The sequence below is a fragment of the Asterias rubens genome, unplaced genomic scaffold (genome assembly GCF_902459465.1).
Source record: "Asterias rubens unplaced genomic scaffold, eAstRub1.3, whole genome shotgun sequence".
In the NCBI taxonomy this organism is placed as follows: Eukaryota; Metazoa; Echinodermata; class Asteroidea; order Forcipulatida; family Asteriidae; genus Asterias; species Asterias rubens.
In genome coordinates this window covers 157,578-173,184 of record NW_022985711.1, presented here as the reverse complement: position 1 = coordinate 173,184, position 15,607 = coordinate 157,578, and the positions used below count along the sequence as shown (strand labels likewise).

The window sequence follows — 15,607 nt, the reverse complement described above, 5'->3', positions numbered from 1 at the left end:
TAGTGGATGATACCCATGCCTACATCCTTACAAACTGCGAAGTGAGTAACCCTGTTTCAGCCCCAGGAGGTTACCCAGGAGTAGGTGGCTCCTAGTGGATGATACCCATGCCTACATCCTAACAGACTGTGAAGGGGGCAACCCTGTTTCAGCCCCAGGAGTTGGTGGCTCCTAGTGGATGATACCCATGCCTACATCCTTACAAGCTGTAGAGGGGGTAACCCTGTTTCAGCCCCAGGAGTACATGGTAATGTGCCCCTGTTGACAGTTGATCTGGATCGATAGCCCAAATCAGTTAAATGTAGCCCTCATCTTAAAGTGGCTATCCAACCTCGTGAGTTGGATGTTACCTCATAAAATGAAATAAAAAAACATAGTTACCATGTTCTGCATCCATTGAAGAATACGTCACCGGAACCGTACGATTGTCCGTTAAAGTAACATGGACACTGCGACTGCGGCATACACTGATCGTTTCCAATGCGTACCATGCCGTCTGGACACCCACATCCGGGGGTACACGAAATCCTTCGACATGCCAAATGAATATTCTCACATTTACGCTCACAGTGTACACAGTCAATGTACTCTTGGTTCATTGGGCAATCCTGATTTGCACCTGAAATAAAATTATTTTAATAATTGGATTCAGTTTCATGTTTATACAATCGCATTACGCAGTTTGAGCTCATTGGACTGTCCGAGCAGTCTTGGAAAAGACCAGTGGAGCCGAACGAACATACTCCCTCCCAAGCTCCATCCCCCCCCCCCCAAAAAACAAAACAAAAACAAAAGGTTAACTTACTGGTACAGATTTTATCCGTGCAGTTGGCAACACCATTTAAACAAACACTGAAAGGAAATAAGAAAACAATTTTTTGGTAAAGTCTATTATCATTGACCTTATGAAACTTTTGACCTACAATGTAATGAAATTCAACCTGCTTAGACTTGATTTCAAGTCTGAGATCGCGGTTATTTCTCTGCATCAGCCACAAAAGAAACCACAGATTAACTATCCTCTGCCCCAACTCGCAATCTTCAACTAGTTTTTTTCTTTTTGTATCGTAGGCTAATGACGGAGGTTAGTCTACAATCTGCTTTTGGTTAAAACCACAACCCCCGAGGTGATCCTTGGAGCATTTTATTTTCCTTTCGGCCTCCCAGTTGGGGAAACTAAAATAAATGATCCAGTGTAAATTTCGAGCCCTCACTTACCAATCATTGCAGTCACTGTTCCACTTTTGTCCGTGCGAGAAATCGTGACCTTCAAACTGACAGGAACAATCTGCCACTTTGACACATTTCTCTGTTTCATCGTCAAGGACCTAAATATCATTTTTTTAAAAACATATTAAAGGGTTAGTGCACCGAAACGAAAATATTACAAGTTAACACCATGCGTGAGTGGAATACGGAAAAATATAGCACTTCTGCATCCCATGTCCAACGAGGCTGAAGGCTGAGTTGGATATGGGACGCACATGCCGGGACGCGTACGTATGTAGGCTTGTTGGCCCTCTAGTTCTTATATTAACTCTATAGCATGCAAAGCTCTATATGTTGAACTTACCTCACCGCCAGGGCACTGACAACCCTGAATGCAGTGCTCTTTGCAATCAGTATTAGTTATATATCAATGCGCCCTCTAGTTCTTATATATAACTCTATGGCATGCAAAGCTCTATATGTTGAACTTACCTCACCGCCAGGGCACTGACAACCCTGAATGCAGTGCTCTTTGCAATCAGTATTAGTTATATATCAATGCGCCCTCTAGTTCTTATATATAACTCTATGGCATACAAAGCTCTATATGTGGAACTTACCTCACCGCCAGGGCACTGACATCCCTGAATGCAGTGCTCTTTGCATTCAGTATTAGTTAAATATCAATGCGCCCTCTAGTTCTTATATTAACTCTATGGCATACAAAGCTCTATATGTGGAACTTACCTCACCGCCAGGGCACTGACATCCCTGAATGCAGTGCTCTTTGCAATCAGTATTAGTTTTATATCAGTGCGCCCTCTAGTTCTTATATTAACTCTATAGCATACAAAGCTCTATATGTGGAACTTACCTCACCGCCAGGGCACTGACAACCCTGAATGCAGTGCTCTTTGCAATCAGTATTAGTTATATATCAATGCGCCCTCTAGTTCTTATATTAACTCTATAGCATGCAAAGCTCTATATGTGGAACTTACCTCACCGCCAGGGCACTGACATCCCTGAATGCAGTGCTCTTTGCAATCAGTATTAGTTTTATATCAGTGCGCCCTCTAGTTCTTATATATAACTCTATGGCATACAAAGCTCTATATGTTGAACTTACCTCACCGCCAGGGCACTGACAACCCTGAACGCAGTGCTCTTTGCAATCAGTATTAGTTAAATATCAATGCGCCCTCTAGTTCTTATATATAACTCTATGGCATACAAAGCTCTATATGTTGAACTTACCTCACCGTCAGGACACTGACATCCCTGAATGCAGCGTTCTTTGCAATCAGTATTGCTGAGATCAAGACAGGATACCTTGCATGATGACCCACACTCCTTGTAAACCTGACCCAAGAAACAGGGCACATCTGCATAAAGAAAATAACAAGAGTTAGGGTGCGTTCGTTTAGCTTCCCTGGGTCGACCCCGGTCTGCCCCTGGTGCGTTCGAATAGCTTTGACGTCATTCCAGGGGCTCACCCAGGTCAGCCCCCAGTGCCCTGCTTGTTGAGGGTCACTTGGGGGCTGGCCCCAGGTACATGGCGTCACTACAAGAGCGGTGAGGGATCGCTCGTTATAGCTGTTGTCAGGGGCTTACCCGAGTAAGCACCGCAAGGTAGACCCAGGGACGCTAGTGTTATCGAACGCACCCTTAATATGATATGTAATGACTATCTCTAATGAGTTGAGGTGGTTCTGAAAAGAACAGTTGGTTTCAACTCGACGTTTTGATCAGTATGCTCTGATCGTCTTCTGGAGAAAGAAGAGTTAAGCCCTGTTCATACTTCCTGCGAATGAGAATGCGAAGCGAATTTTGACACAAGCTGTTTTCGCAGCGAACGTGTTACAGAAGTTGAACTGTCTACTGATGCGATAGTAGTAGAAATGAGTAATACAAGGCCAGAGCTGTTAGTGATTTAAAAATTATTTTGCATGTAGAAAACGTATTAACCAGCACGGTATGACTAAAATAATTTTTGTGACATTGTTTTACTCATTTCTCAAAAACTACAGCACCTCAGCAAGTAATATTTTGTTTAATTTAATGTAAATATGTGAAAATTTTGCAAAAAGTACCCATACCCTTTAAGAGTAGTCCTAAGTAACTCGTCCTAACTCGAGATAAGACTAGTCCTGACTCTTTGTGAAATCCACCCAAGAGGACGACTTTAGAAGAAAGAGGCATATAACTTACGACAGAGTTCTGGAGTCCTCCACTCAATCACAATCCCCTTTCTAGAGCACTCCTGGGCATAGGCAGACATGGCCAAACACTCTGCCCCCTCGGAGTGAATACAGCGATCCATTTTGCACTGTTTGTGGTACTTAGTCATGTCCACTCTCGAGTTGCACTTACTGAATGGATGCGCTTTACAAAAAAAGAACAGACACAAAAATTAACGACCTTAAAGACACTAGAACTTTAAAGACACTGGCCACAACATGCCAGTGAGTTGGTGATTTTTTTTTTACAGGCTGAAAGGCGGTGGACACTATTGGTAATTACTCAAAACAATTGTTAGCATAAAACCTTTTCATGGTAACGAGTAATGGGGAGCTGTTGATAGTATAAAACATTGAACTTCCCTCTGAATTAACGAAGTAATTTTCCACGAATTTGAGGTTTAGAATTTGAGGTCTCCAAATCAAGCATCTGAAAGCACACAACTTCCTGTTAAAGAAAAAAAAAACACCAGTGTGACAAGGTTTTTTCTTTTTTCTTTAACTAGTATCTCGCAACTTCGACGACCGATTGAGCTCAAATTTTCACAGGCTTGTCATTGCATGCATATGTTGAGATACACCAACTGTGAAGGCTAGACTTTGACAATTACCAATAGTGTCCAGTGTCTTTAATGAACTTGGGCCCTGATGGTTGAATTCAATGTTATATCTTACCTTTTAGTAAACCACAGATTGCGTTAGTCTCTGCGTCAACTAATGAGTACAATTCACAGAAGTTGAGCAGCGAATCCGAAGGTTTCTCTTTACACGTGTAATCTGAACTCCATGCTGGAGTGAAGTCGCGGACGACGGATACTCGATCCCCGGTAGGCAGGGTGAAATCATCGGACTGTATTTTGTTGTAGTTTCCACACAGACCGTTGATCTGTAGTTTTAACCACAAGAGTGAATCATAATACTAATAAAAATAAAAATAATAATACGCAGTTCTTACCAAGCGCTTTATCGACTCCTGACGGGCAATTCAAAGCTGGGGTGAAGTCTCTGACGACGGATACACGATCCCCGGTAGGCAGCATGAAATCAACATTTGGGCAACATAGCTCAATTGTTTGAGCGCCGGTACGTTAAACCAGCGCAAGCAGATTAAAATCCTACTCTAGTAAATTCATCTTTTAAGATAAAACATAATCTGACCTTGCCAAGTAGTTTATCTTCAGCTATGATGTAAATGCGATTGTCGTTTCCCCACAGAATCTGTATGCCAAGTGTAGGTAACCTCATCTGGCAAACCATCGAAGAGAGACGTTTCACTATAATAGAGCTGTCTCCATCAATCTTTTTATAAGGAAGTCTCATATTCTGTTTCGGTTGGTTGACTCCGTAGACTATCAGCTCATCAGCAACCTTGACTCTGTTTCACAACAAACAAACAACAAAAACAACAACAGTAACAATAGTGTATTACAGGCCTTGAACTAACCCACATCATTCACAACAATAAGCCATTTGCGTGTAAGATTTTACAATTGTCTGGTACAATGACATGTTTTATCCCAAGTTAGCACTAAAAATTTGAATTGGTCAAGTGTCTTGCTAGTACACAAGTGTCATGACTTAGAATCGAACCAAGACTTTGCTGATCAGAAACACCAGGGCCCAATTTCATAGAGCTGCTAAGCACACAAATTTGCTTAGCATGAAATTTCTTCCTTGATAAAAACAGGATTACTAACTAACTTCCCATTTGTCGCGTATTGCTCGTTACTGGTATTCAGCTGTTGTTTGATTATCCTGAAAATCACGAGGAAATTTGGTTGGTAATCCTGTTTTTATCAAGGGAGAAATTTCATGCTAAGCAAATTTTTGTGCTTAGCATCTCTATGAAATTGGGTCCAGAGCTTGAGTACCACGCCCTTATCCACTCGGCACGCCAGGGATGAACAATGAAGAAGGAGACAAGGAGAGGACCTGGGGGGGGGGGGGGGGGGGGTTAAAACAATATCCATCCTTACTCATATATGGTTCCATCTGGCACAAGGAGACTAATGAAAGGCATGCAAACTATTCTGTTTCCTTCGCAATTGCTTTGGTCCAAAAAGACAACAAACTTTGGAACTTCAGAGGTGGCGTTCTGGGCAAGCACATACTCGCAGTTGCCTTCAAACTCAAAGTTCAGCCCGTCAAACGAGTTGAAATAGCGGCCGCCTAGTATGGTACAGGCTGCATGGCAGGGTATCTTGGGAGTGCATTGGTCAAGCATGCCTTCCATACAGACACTGTTTCAACAAGAAAAAGAAAGAAGAATTGAGATTGTTATATAAACCTTCAATAGACCTTTATCATGGTGCCGCCATCGTGAATTTCCCCAATTTCTATCAATGTTACCACACCGAGGCTGGAAGAACAAAATAGTCTGGTTCCTATTTGCAAAATAATTACTGGCATTCATTATTGTTATTTGATACGAGGAACATGACCAAGATGGAGGCAGCATGACAAACCTTTAATACAACTTACTTCTAGGTTAGGTTTTAATGTAGCACCATGTGAGAATCTCTTTTGAGTAGTGATGATTCTGAGAGGTGGTTGACAACTAACCGTCCTCCTGAAGACGATCAGAGCAAACTGATTGAAGTGTTGAGTTGTCATCCACCCAGTTCTTCTCGGAACCAACACTACTCGATAGAGATTTACACCTGTGCTAATGCATAATTTAATCTAATTGTACGCTCACCATGCAAAGTTTCAACAAACTCTCTTTTCAAGCAGGGTCCAATAATGTGTGGTACAATGACCAGGGCCCAATTTCCTGGTTCTGCTTACCGCCGAATTCTGCGCTTACGATCACGATTCCCCGCTTACGTGCAAGCGCCGAATTTCTGCGCTAGCCTTGTAGGCGTAGAATGCCTAGTAACGTGGAGTACGCACACGCAGAAGCCAAAATTCGCTGCTAACCCTTGAAATACGCTTGCCGTAAGCACAGAATTCCCTGCTTCCGTAAGCGCCGATTCTGTGCTTACGGTAAGCAGAGCCATGAAATTGGGCCCAGCTTAGTCACAAGTTACCGCTTAAATTTCATTTCATGGTTTAAGCCATTGAACATGTTGAACCAACAACCTCCGTATTAATGGCCAGCCCTCTACCAACTGAGCTATCTGGTCCTATGTTGGCAGTCTGCCTTTCTTTGTCGATACTTTTGTTCAGGGGTGCCAGTCGGAAGCCATCTAACCTGCAACTGCCATGTAGCCATGACAATATTAGCAGTCAGTTGTGCACACAGTCTAAATATTTTGCTATGCAAAATGGACGAAATCGATCCCTCCATGTCAAATACAAATAGTTTGAGGCAATCTGTTATAAAACAACCTCCAGATGAGCAACCCCTAGTGCCATACATATTCATACAGAATTGTGCACAGGTGTTTGTCGGCTCTTATGTAACTATGCAAAAGCTTGCCCCGAATCACGAGACATAGCACCTGTTTCTATAGTCTGAGGTATTCAGATTTCATCAGCCATTTGCGTATTAGATTTGAATGTTGTCTGGTACAGTGACGTGCTTTGTTGTGCTTAGCTATAGTGCTGGGCGAATATTGAAATTTTCGTATTCGGATACCGCTGGCCAACTATCCGAAATTAACCGGATATTGGAATAGTTTTTTTGCCGCTAGAGGGCGCTATTAAAAATAAATAAAAATATTAAAAATTGATCTTATGGGCGGATTGATATTAGTTTTAGACAGTGTCACTTGGTTCATTCATAAAAATAACCGGATCTAATTTAAAGATGGCGATTTGCTTTTTCTTTTGATCGTGATTGACTCTACGTGAAGGAAAACTTTCGTAATCTTTGATATCCGGTTAAGAAAAAAAAGGCATTCGGGGTTACGGATAGGAAAACCTATTCGCCATTAACCGGATATTCGAATAATTCGCCCAGGCCTCCTTAGCTAGTTGTTAATGCTTAAGCAGCTCTTTGAAATTTGGCACTGGAACTTGCAGGTACCCACTTACCAAACTTCGCAGTCTTCCTCTATCAGAGAACCAGATGGGTAGACTTCACCATACTGGTCACAAGAGCAGCTTTCCTTTTCAACACAAACATCTCCTTCCTCCAGAGTGCCTGAATTTAAATCAACACCAAAGGTTCATGATCTAAGATGTTTCCAGAGACATAATAAGCTTCAAATCCAAGTGTTGAAATAGACTTGTAGACAAGTCGTTAAATGTTTATTTTGGTGATAGCATAACGGATCCCTCGCCAATACACTCTCATAGGAGACTGCTGCTGCTCTGTGCGAGACTAAGCCTCTGACGAATGAGGGGCAATAGTTAGGGGCCAGGTATATTGTGAGCAGCATGATAGCATTCACAGTGACAAACATTTTAAAACAACCTCCCGCCTGGTTGTACCACGTCCCCTGGTTCTTCTACATGTACCACTGGTCCCCTGACCCTACCACTGGTCCCTAGCTGGTTCTACCGATGGTCCCCTGGCTCTACCATTGGTCCCTAGCTGGTTCTACCATTGGTCCCCTGGCATCCTGCGCTTAGGTCAAGAATAATTCACAGGTTAGCAGGGAATTTTCGTTTGGAACTGAGTGTTGCTCCACATTCTTTGATTACACGGCTAGTACAGAAATGTGGCACTTGCAAAGTAAGCAGAAAGTGGTTACTGTATAAGCTTAGAATTCATTGGTAAGCAGATCCATGAATTTGGGCCTTGGTCATACCTGCAGGGCACTGACAGCCGGAGACCCATGGCAATGTACACTTCTCAGGAAAGAAGACGTTCTTGCAAGTCATTGGGCAAGCAGTTCCGCACTCTTTGTATCGCTTACCGTTGTCACACTCAATGTCTTGAGAAAAGGACAAAAATGAAAATCAAAATAGATGTTTTAGTTTAGTTTTATTTTGCTTTACACCGGCATAAAAACATACAAATAGATCAAGTAATCATACAATACCAAGCCAGTGAGTGGCAAGGAGGAACAGGTGACCAGCCTTCGATTTTACCAAACTCTTCCTAACTTAGGATTTATCTTTGGACTAAGGGCGAGTTGAGTTCCGTATTCATAGCAATAGGATATATTAAACCCGTCCTTAGTTAGGACCGGTCACTCACCCTAACTCGAGATAGGATTAATCCTAGCCTTTCGTGAAATCGGCTGCAGCACCTCTACAAAGCACCTCTGGAAGGGTAGTCTGGTGAAATTTTGTACAGTCAATACCATTGTTTCTTACTGTTATTGGATACAGGGAATCTGACAGGGGTGTCGGTAACTATCACTGCAGCATGCAGCGCACATCAAGGATGCAATACAAGATGAACGAGTCATTAAAAAAGTTAAAACTTAATGATTGGCTTGTATTCATTTTTGGTTTTTTAGGGTACAAATTACTTGAATTTTGTTGAGACAATCAAAAATTTAATACTGAGTAACACTAACAAAGTGACCTGCCGTCGATTTCACAAAGAGTTAGGACTCGTCTTATAGGATTAATCTTAAGATCTGCATGCTACAGTGCAGGGTTGGGACTCGTCTTAAGTCATAAGATTAATCCTAAGTTAGAGAGAGTTTCGTGAAATCGACGGCTGGCTTTAATTGGTGGGCATGATTTTGAAGAAGGCTCTTATGTAAAATTCAGTTTATTTTGTGATGAAATCACTTTCCAACAGAGTCCTGATGTAGGGGGAAGTTACAAATCTGTAACCCCTGTTAAAATGACGCAAAATAACATTAATTTTTAGAGCAAAAGTTGAAACATGACATCGATCCAAAAAGGAATTTCTGTGCCGGTCATAAGCTCAAATTCATTGCAGTTTTGATTGAATAAATAATTATCATCAGAATCCAGGAATGCGATAAATCTCTTGACAAAGATACACACCATATTATTTGAAATGTGACTTCATCAAGGCCAGTTGAAATTCTCCAGTGTGGGATAATCTAGTTCTTATCTTATCTTATCTTATCAGCGAACGTCTTTGATTTTGGACAAAAACACAGCGAACACAGTGGCATTTTCAAAATTTTAATGCAAGGTTAGAGACTTTGTAATTGCTTTCCCATTTTCATAATGGACTGTGTTTTATTGAAAATGGGTCCATCACAAACTGAATTTGACCTTGGAGCACCCCTTACAAACTAAGGCTGTATCCGAATTGGCGGGCTACAGCTACAGCTACGGCTGTTCCTAAGGGTGTTGTTAAGGACGTTCTATACTTCAACGCATGATGACGTGAAATCTAGCCAAAGCCGTAGCTGAAGTCGCTTATTTGGGACATGGCCTAAGTATGCTTTCATTTACAACTTACTACAGAAATTCTCTGTCCTCCATTCAACAGCTATGAGGTGATGTGCGCATTCTCTGGAATAAGACGCATAGATCTCACATAAGTCACAAAACGACCCATCTTTCTCGCATATTGCCATCGCAAACATGCACCTATCGAAAAATGGTTCGACAGGGATGACCATCCTGCACGCTCGGAAGAGGCCGTTTGTGGCAAACCTCCAGCATTCTTCCGTGACATGATTTGGCAGGTCCGTGTCAAACGGCTTCAGATGGCTCGCCTGGGGCAGTGGGCAGTGAGCGTCTGGGAACTTGTATCTAGGGGCGAAGACTTCCACACTTTCGGCCCCATGGTCGTTCCTGGGATTGCCGTCGTAGTTACCACACAAACCTCGGAGACTATTTCCCTCATCGTCAGCCTTGTAGATATCAGCTGGCAAAATACCAACATTGGTGACGCCATCAAAGGTAACTAGTACATCTAGATAAATAAAGACAACTCAAAGTCAATGGGCAAATATAAAAAGTTTATCCATTGTGGAAGTGTCGTAGCCGAGTGGAAGAGCACCGAACCCGATGCTGTAAAATCTGATCAGCAGTGTGGGTTCGAGTCCTGGTCGTGACACTTCTGTCCTTTTAAGCAACACACTTTTAACTATTGCTTCGCCCTGATGGGACATAGATCCCGTGTAAAAGACCCCAGTACACACTTATCCCAAAGAGAAGGGTTCGCCCAGTGTGTCTGGCAGTGCCAACATCTTCAATTATGAAGGTTGCACTAGAAAGGGATTGATTGACACCGTTATAGCCCCATTTTGTTAAAAGACCCATCTGTTTTGATTTGAGATTACACGGATGGCAAGGATTATTCTTTGATTATATTTATTCATGAACTGCTACATGTCTGTAACTAGGTAGCCATGTTTTAACTGCCTAAAGTCTGCCAAGAGAGGGCGCTATTACAATAACATGTAAAATCACCACACCATCCACTAAACTTCATTAAGAAACTTTGGACAGTAACGACTCAAGAGTCAAGAGTCAGCAGAAAAAGAAAGAAAAAATGCTGAAAAATGCTACCACTGTTTGCTAGCATGACTAGAATGCCATTTAAGGCATTATGTAAAAAAATCACTATTTTTATAGATTCAATATAGATACTATATTATTTCAAATCAAATGAAAAAGTGGTGGCGCCATACAGAAACTTTTCCCTGAATTTGTAGCGATTTGAAAGCTCTTTTTCCAGTTAAATTTATTTTTAGGATCACAAAAAAAGGATAACTTTCCGTATGGCGCCACCACTTTTTCACTCATTTTTACAAAAAGGGATATATCAATCAGGTAAATGAGATACTATATTATTTTATTTCGAATGAAAAAGTGGTGGCGCCATACGGAAACTTTTCCACACGATCAAGTGCAACTAGGTACTTTCAGTTTCACCAAAGAGTAGAGCACGGCGCTCTACTATCTTTGGTTTTCACTCACTACCCATGGGCCTACATGTCTAATTCTACCTCCATGCATGTACACACACTCGATCGACCTACCGTGACGGGTCCGTTGTTCCGCCGACACCGTGTATTTTGCCGACACTTTTAGCCTTGAGAATTTGCCAAAATTATTACTGATCGCCCTTTTTCAGCCTGCATCCAGCATCCCCCTCATCCAAAGAGTAAAGAACATTCTTTAAAAATCATGATGTAAGGGTTGTTCATACTGTTATTTATCGAATTTTACTGCCCTTTTTTGATCGCTTTCGTACGTCGCGCCACCAACCACCACATGTTGACGTTAGGGCGCCCTCTGTTGTTGTAACTTTTATTAATTTTATCGTTCCTAGTTTATTAGACATAGCGCAAGTCCTTCCCTAGATTAGGCCCCTGTCTTTATCCTGCCGCTAGATCCAGTAATTCCATTGGATACAATGATAATTATTGAAAACGTGCATCCGTTATGCCCAAACAGTACACCCATGAATCCCCACTATGGGGGGGGGGAGGATAATCTCCGGAGGGGAGAGGGATTTCTCCATGGGACACCGACATTCATGAATGACACAGGATTCGAACCCACAACCTTTGTAATTATCTACAAGTCTTGTATTGTCTGTCTTTATATTCGTTAAAACAAGGCCAAAGCACACGGTAAGGTGGCTACAAGGATCATACATTAAAGATGAAAACTTAGGGGAACTGAAGGTGATTCGGTTGGCTTCTTTTCTTAATCTCAGCCCCATATAGAATTGTACCGACAAAAAATACCTCCACCACAACCCCGTACCGTCTAGGCATAGTCAAAACACTTTTGTACAAAAAAGAGAATTACCATCAGATTTATAGACTACTTCAACACCCCTCCGGTAGATCAAGGCACCGTCAATAGTCTCGTGAGGCAGCTCAACTGCCCTTCCATTATAGTGAACCACTCCCTCTGGGAAAAGGTCAATTCTTAAGTCGCCATTACTGAAAAGATGGGGAGGGGACAACCAGAAAAGTACATGGTTAAATCTAATAGTGCTTGGTTTAAATATACAACGTTTAAAGACACTGGACACTATATTGGTAAATTGTCAAAGACAAGTCTTCTCACTTGTTGTATCTCAACATATTTATGCATAAAATAACAAACCTGTGAACATTTTAACTCAATTGATTTGTCGTCGAAGTTGCAAGATAATAATGAAAGAAAAAGCACCCTTGTCACACGAAGTTGTGTACTTTCAGATGCTTGATTTCGTGACCTCAAAATCTAATTCTGAGGTCTCGAAATCAAAGTTTCGCCACTGGTTGAGGAGACTTCATTTTTTTCAAAATGCTATGTCAATTACTACAGAATAGAGCAGAAGAGGGTGCCCCATACCTGATTTCTACCGCACTCTTGCATGCCTTTGTCAGATTGTTGCACTTATAGGCTGGAGTCCAGTCTATGGTGAACGTCGTCTTTGCATGAAAGTAGGCCAACACGTGGCGACATTTCGTTGGGTAGTTGTAGTTCAAGCCGTCGAAAGTCCGGATGGATCCGCTGCAGCAAACAGTGCATATTGGTTCTAAACAGAAAGACACCTCAGTTAATTGTTTTTTCATGTTCCGCTCATCAAAACACATAATATTTTAGTGACTAAAGCTTTATTTTGACAAAATACCATTTCCAGGTGACTTTAACTTACCGTCAAGGTGTCCATCGAAGAATGGTGTCATCGAAGGTACGATTGGTATTGGTGAAAGACTTCCTTCAAGTAGTGGCAAACCTAAAAAAAAAAACAAGTTCAGTCGTAACTTAATTGCATAATAATACCCATTTCGAAAATGCCTAACACTATACAGTGAAGAGGGATAAAGAAAAAATGATGACAAATCAAAAATGATGACAAATCCATGCCAAGTGTAAGAGGCTCGTTTAAAATAGATTTGAAAGTGATGTATTGCACGCATAGAGCTTTACACTGTAAACAAAACGAAATCCGTAAAATGTCTGATGCCGTAAAGTGCCGTAAATTTCACAGTGGAAGTCTTGCAAATTGTGCCTTGACGGGGTAGTCAGCAAAACTTCCACAGTGGAAACTTACTGCACTTTACCTGGCACCTGCCAGGTAAAGCACCGTCAATTTTTACGGTGTTTTTATTACGGTGTAGTGGTTGACAAAATAATGGTCGCTACTCGACCTTGCCCAATGGAAATGCTATAGTATGCGCTTCGCACAACTCTTAGCCATGACAGGTCTTCCTTTGATCTCGAGAGTGCTGTTCAAACTTATGACGTCATTCATGCAAGAGGTATTTACCAATAAGCACCTACCTAATGCTCCAAGTTCTGATGGGTTTGAACTGACACACATACGGTCCTCTCTCCTGCACAGCTCCGTAAACTCGGAACAAGGGGGATTGCAAATGGCTTTATAAAGCAAAAAATAATAATAACATTTTGAAGCAATTCTAGACTTGAGGAAGAATGACAATACTCTGCTTATTAATACAATTTATATCAAGTCTTATTTTATATTAGAATTCATTATAATAAAACTCCTTTCCTTTTACGTAATTTATTGTTTGTTTAATGAACAAATAATGATTTCGTAACAATAAATTACGTATAAAGAGAATGAGTTTAAGTCAAATAATTTTTTTGGAGGGGAACTGACAAAATTAATTTGCTCTAACTGCAAATAAAGACTTTGAAATATTATATTATAATAAATATAAAAAAATAACTCACGTTTTCCACAGATGTTTGGTAATTCAATGCCGTCACAGCAAACCCATCTACGGATGAAATACAATAATCATTAATACTGAAGCTAAAATCCACGTACTATTTTTTACAACACGATACATCGAGTAAAGGAAAAACGATAATGAAAAGTGAAACCTTACTTCAAAGAGAAAAATAGTAATAAAATACAAAGGGGCATTTTGTGATGATTATGGTAGACTTTTCGACACTTTCACAATCCTGCGTTTACCTCAATACGTAGCTACTCTCTTTCCTCCATTCGAAAATACTGCTGACGTTCTGCCAGGTACTTGGGTTGTACAGAAGTCTCTCAATTCGCATGCAAGGTTCCTCGACTTTCAAAAGACCCAAAGTTGCGCTGGATCTACAAAGGTATAATAACAATATTCAGCATACTCGATGGGAATTGCAAACTGTTCGATAATTTAAATTAATTTGTTAATACATACATTTAGAGAACTTTCACTTTCTCATAAAACACTATCGGCACCGTAAAAATAAGGGAAGCAGGTTTTTTGCTGATTACTTCCACTACTCCGTTTTGTACAACACATTTTACTTGGAGGAAAAACTAACAAGAGTATTGACCCTTGCTGTAGAACATCAAAGATTTTAGTACTAAATCTCAATAATAAAGACTCCCAGTGTCCTTCCAGAGCCACCGTATCATTTTGACATTTAAAATGCATTTATTAAAAAACGTTTTCAAGAGGGATCGAATAGATACATTTGTCTCGAATATGACTAGAAATTCAGAGGGAAATATTTCACCGACAAAACCCCCCCCAAATTCCATAGTATAAACTTTGAGTGAGGTTTTTCGACTAAAAAAAGTATTTTTTATATCAACTTGTTGTATACCTTTCAGATTGTTTTTCCACTTTTTTTTTTTTTTTTTTTTTTTTTTTTTTGCAATCTATTAATAAGAGTTAAAAGGACAAATCTAAGGATTTTTAGAGATTTATCTTTACCTTTCTATACACAGTACGACGCCAGCCAAAAATAGGAGGTATCGGCACAATTCCCGTGCCATAATGATGAAATGTCCCCCTCGATATCTGGTCAGGTACGGTGTCAACGAAATGAGGTAAAATCAGCCAACACCCCCAAAGCTTTCACGGGGTACTTCTCGTCTTTCGATCACGACAGAAAGTGTTTGACTTTATGTACTAAATCATACTTATTAATTAATCAGCGAAACTTTATTTTAATTGGTTGGGTAAATTAATTTCGTCATAGATTTAAATTTATTGGTTGAACAGTTTTGCTGAGAGAGCAAGATTTTTAGATTTGCCCTTGATGGGAATATAAATAGTTAAGTGAAGTTTATGATTAAAAACCCTCGACAGCAGTTTTGGTTACGAAATAGTTTTTATGGAATAATTAATTAGGATAGATCGATTTTACGCATTGTTTCTATCACCCAATCAAATCGTTTCTTTCATTGGTTAGGTTCGTAACTAACCTATGGGAGAGAACCTTATTTGTATCTTTAATAAATGATTGGCTATTCTATGCACTCATCTTTTATTTTGTAAAAACGAAAATTTTAAAACTGTTTAAGTCATGTCTAGAAAAAACACCCCATAATCTCAGAAGATTTTAATCTTAGCGTCAAATTATTACCATTTTTAATTTTATTTCATCACATGCCGAGGGAT

The 15,607-nt window shown here is 40.5% G+C and overlaps 1 protein-coding gene across 1 annotated transcript; it reads right to left on the bottom strand.

The window, feature by feature from the left end:
- Nucleotides 1–377: 377 nt before the first annotated feature.
- LOC117306002 (von Willebrand factor-like) lies at nucleotides 378–14,979 on the bottom strand. Its single transcript, XM_033790853.1, has 16 exons — nucleotides 14,918–14,979; nucleotides 14,176–14,310; nucleotides 13,929–13,975; nucleotides 13,512–13,607; nucleotides 12,883–12,963; nucleotides 9,733–10,191; nucleotides 8,147–8,272; nucleotides 7,428–7,536; nucleotides 5,522–5,689; nucleotides 4,608–4,824; nucleotides 4,125–4,335; nucleotides 3,421–3,594; nucleotides 2,467–2,594; nucleotides 1,219–1,328; nucleotides 806–852; nucleotides 378–619 (listed from the first exon to the last, which is right to left on the bottom strand). Exons 1-16 carry the CDS (start codon nucleotides 14,977–14,979, stop codon nucleotides 378–380), a joined length of 2,412 nt encoding a protein of 803 aa, XP_033646744.1.
- Between the last annotated feature and the right edge of the window lie 628 nt (nucleotides 14,980–15,607).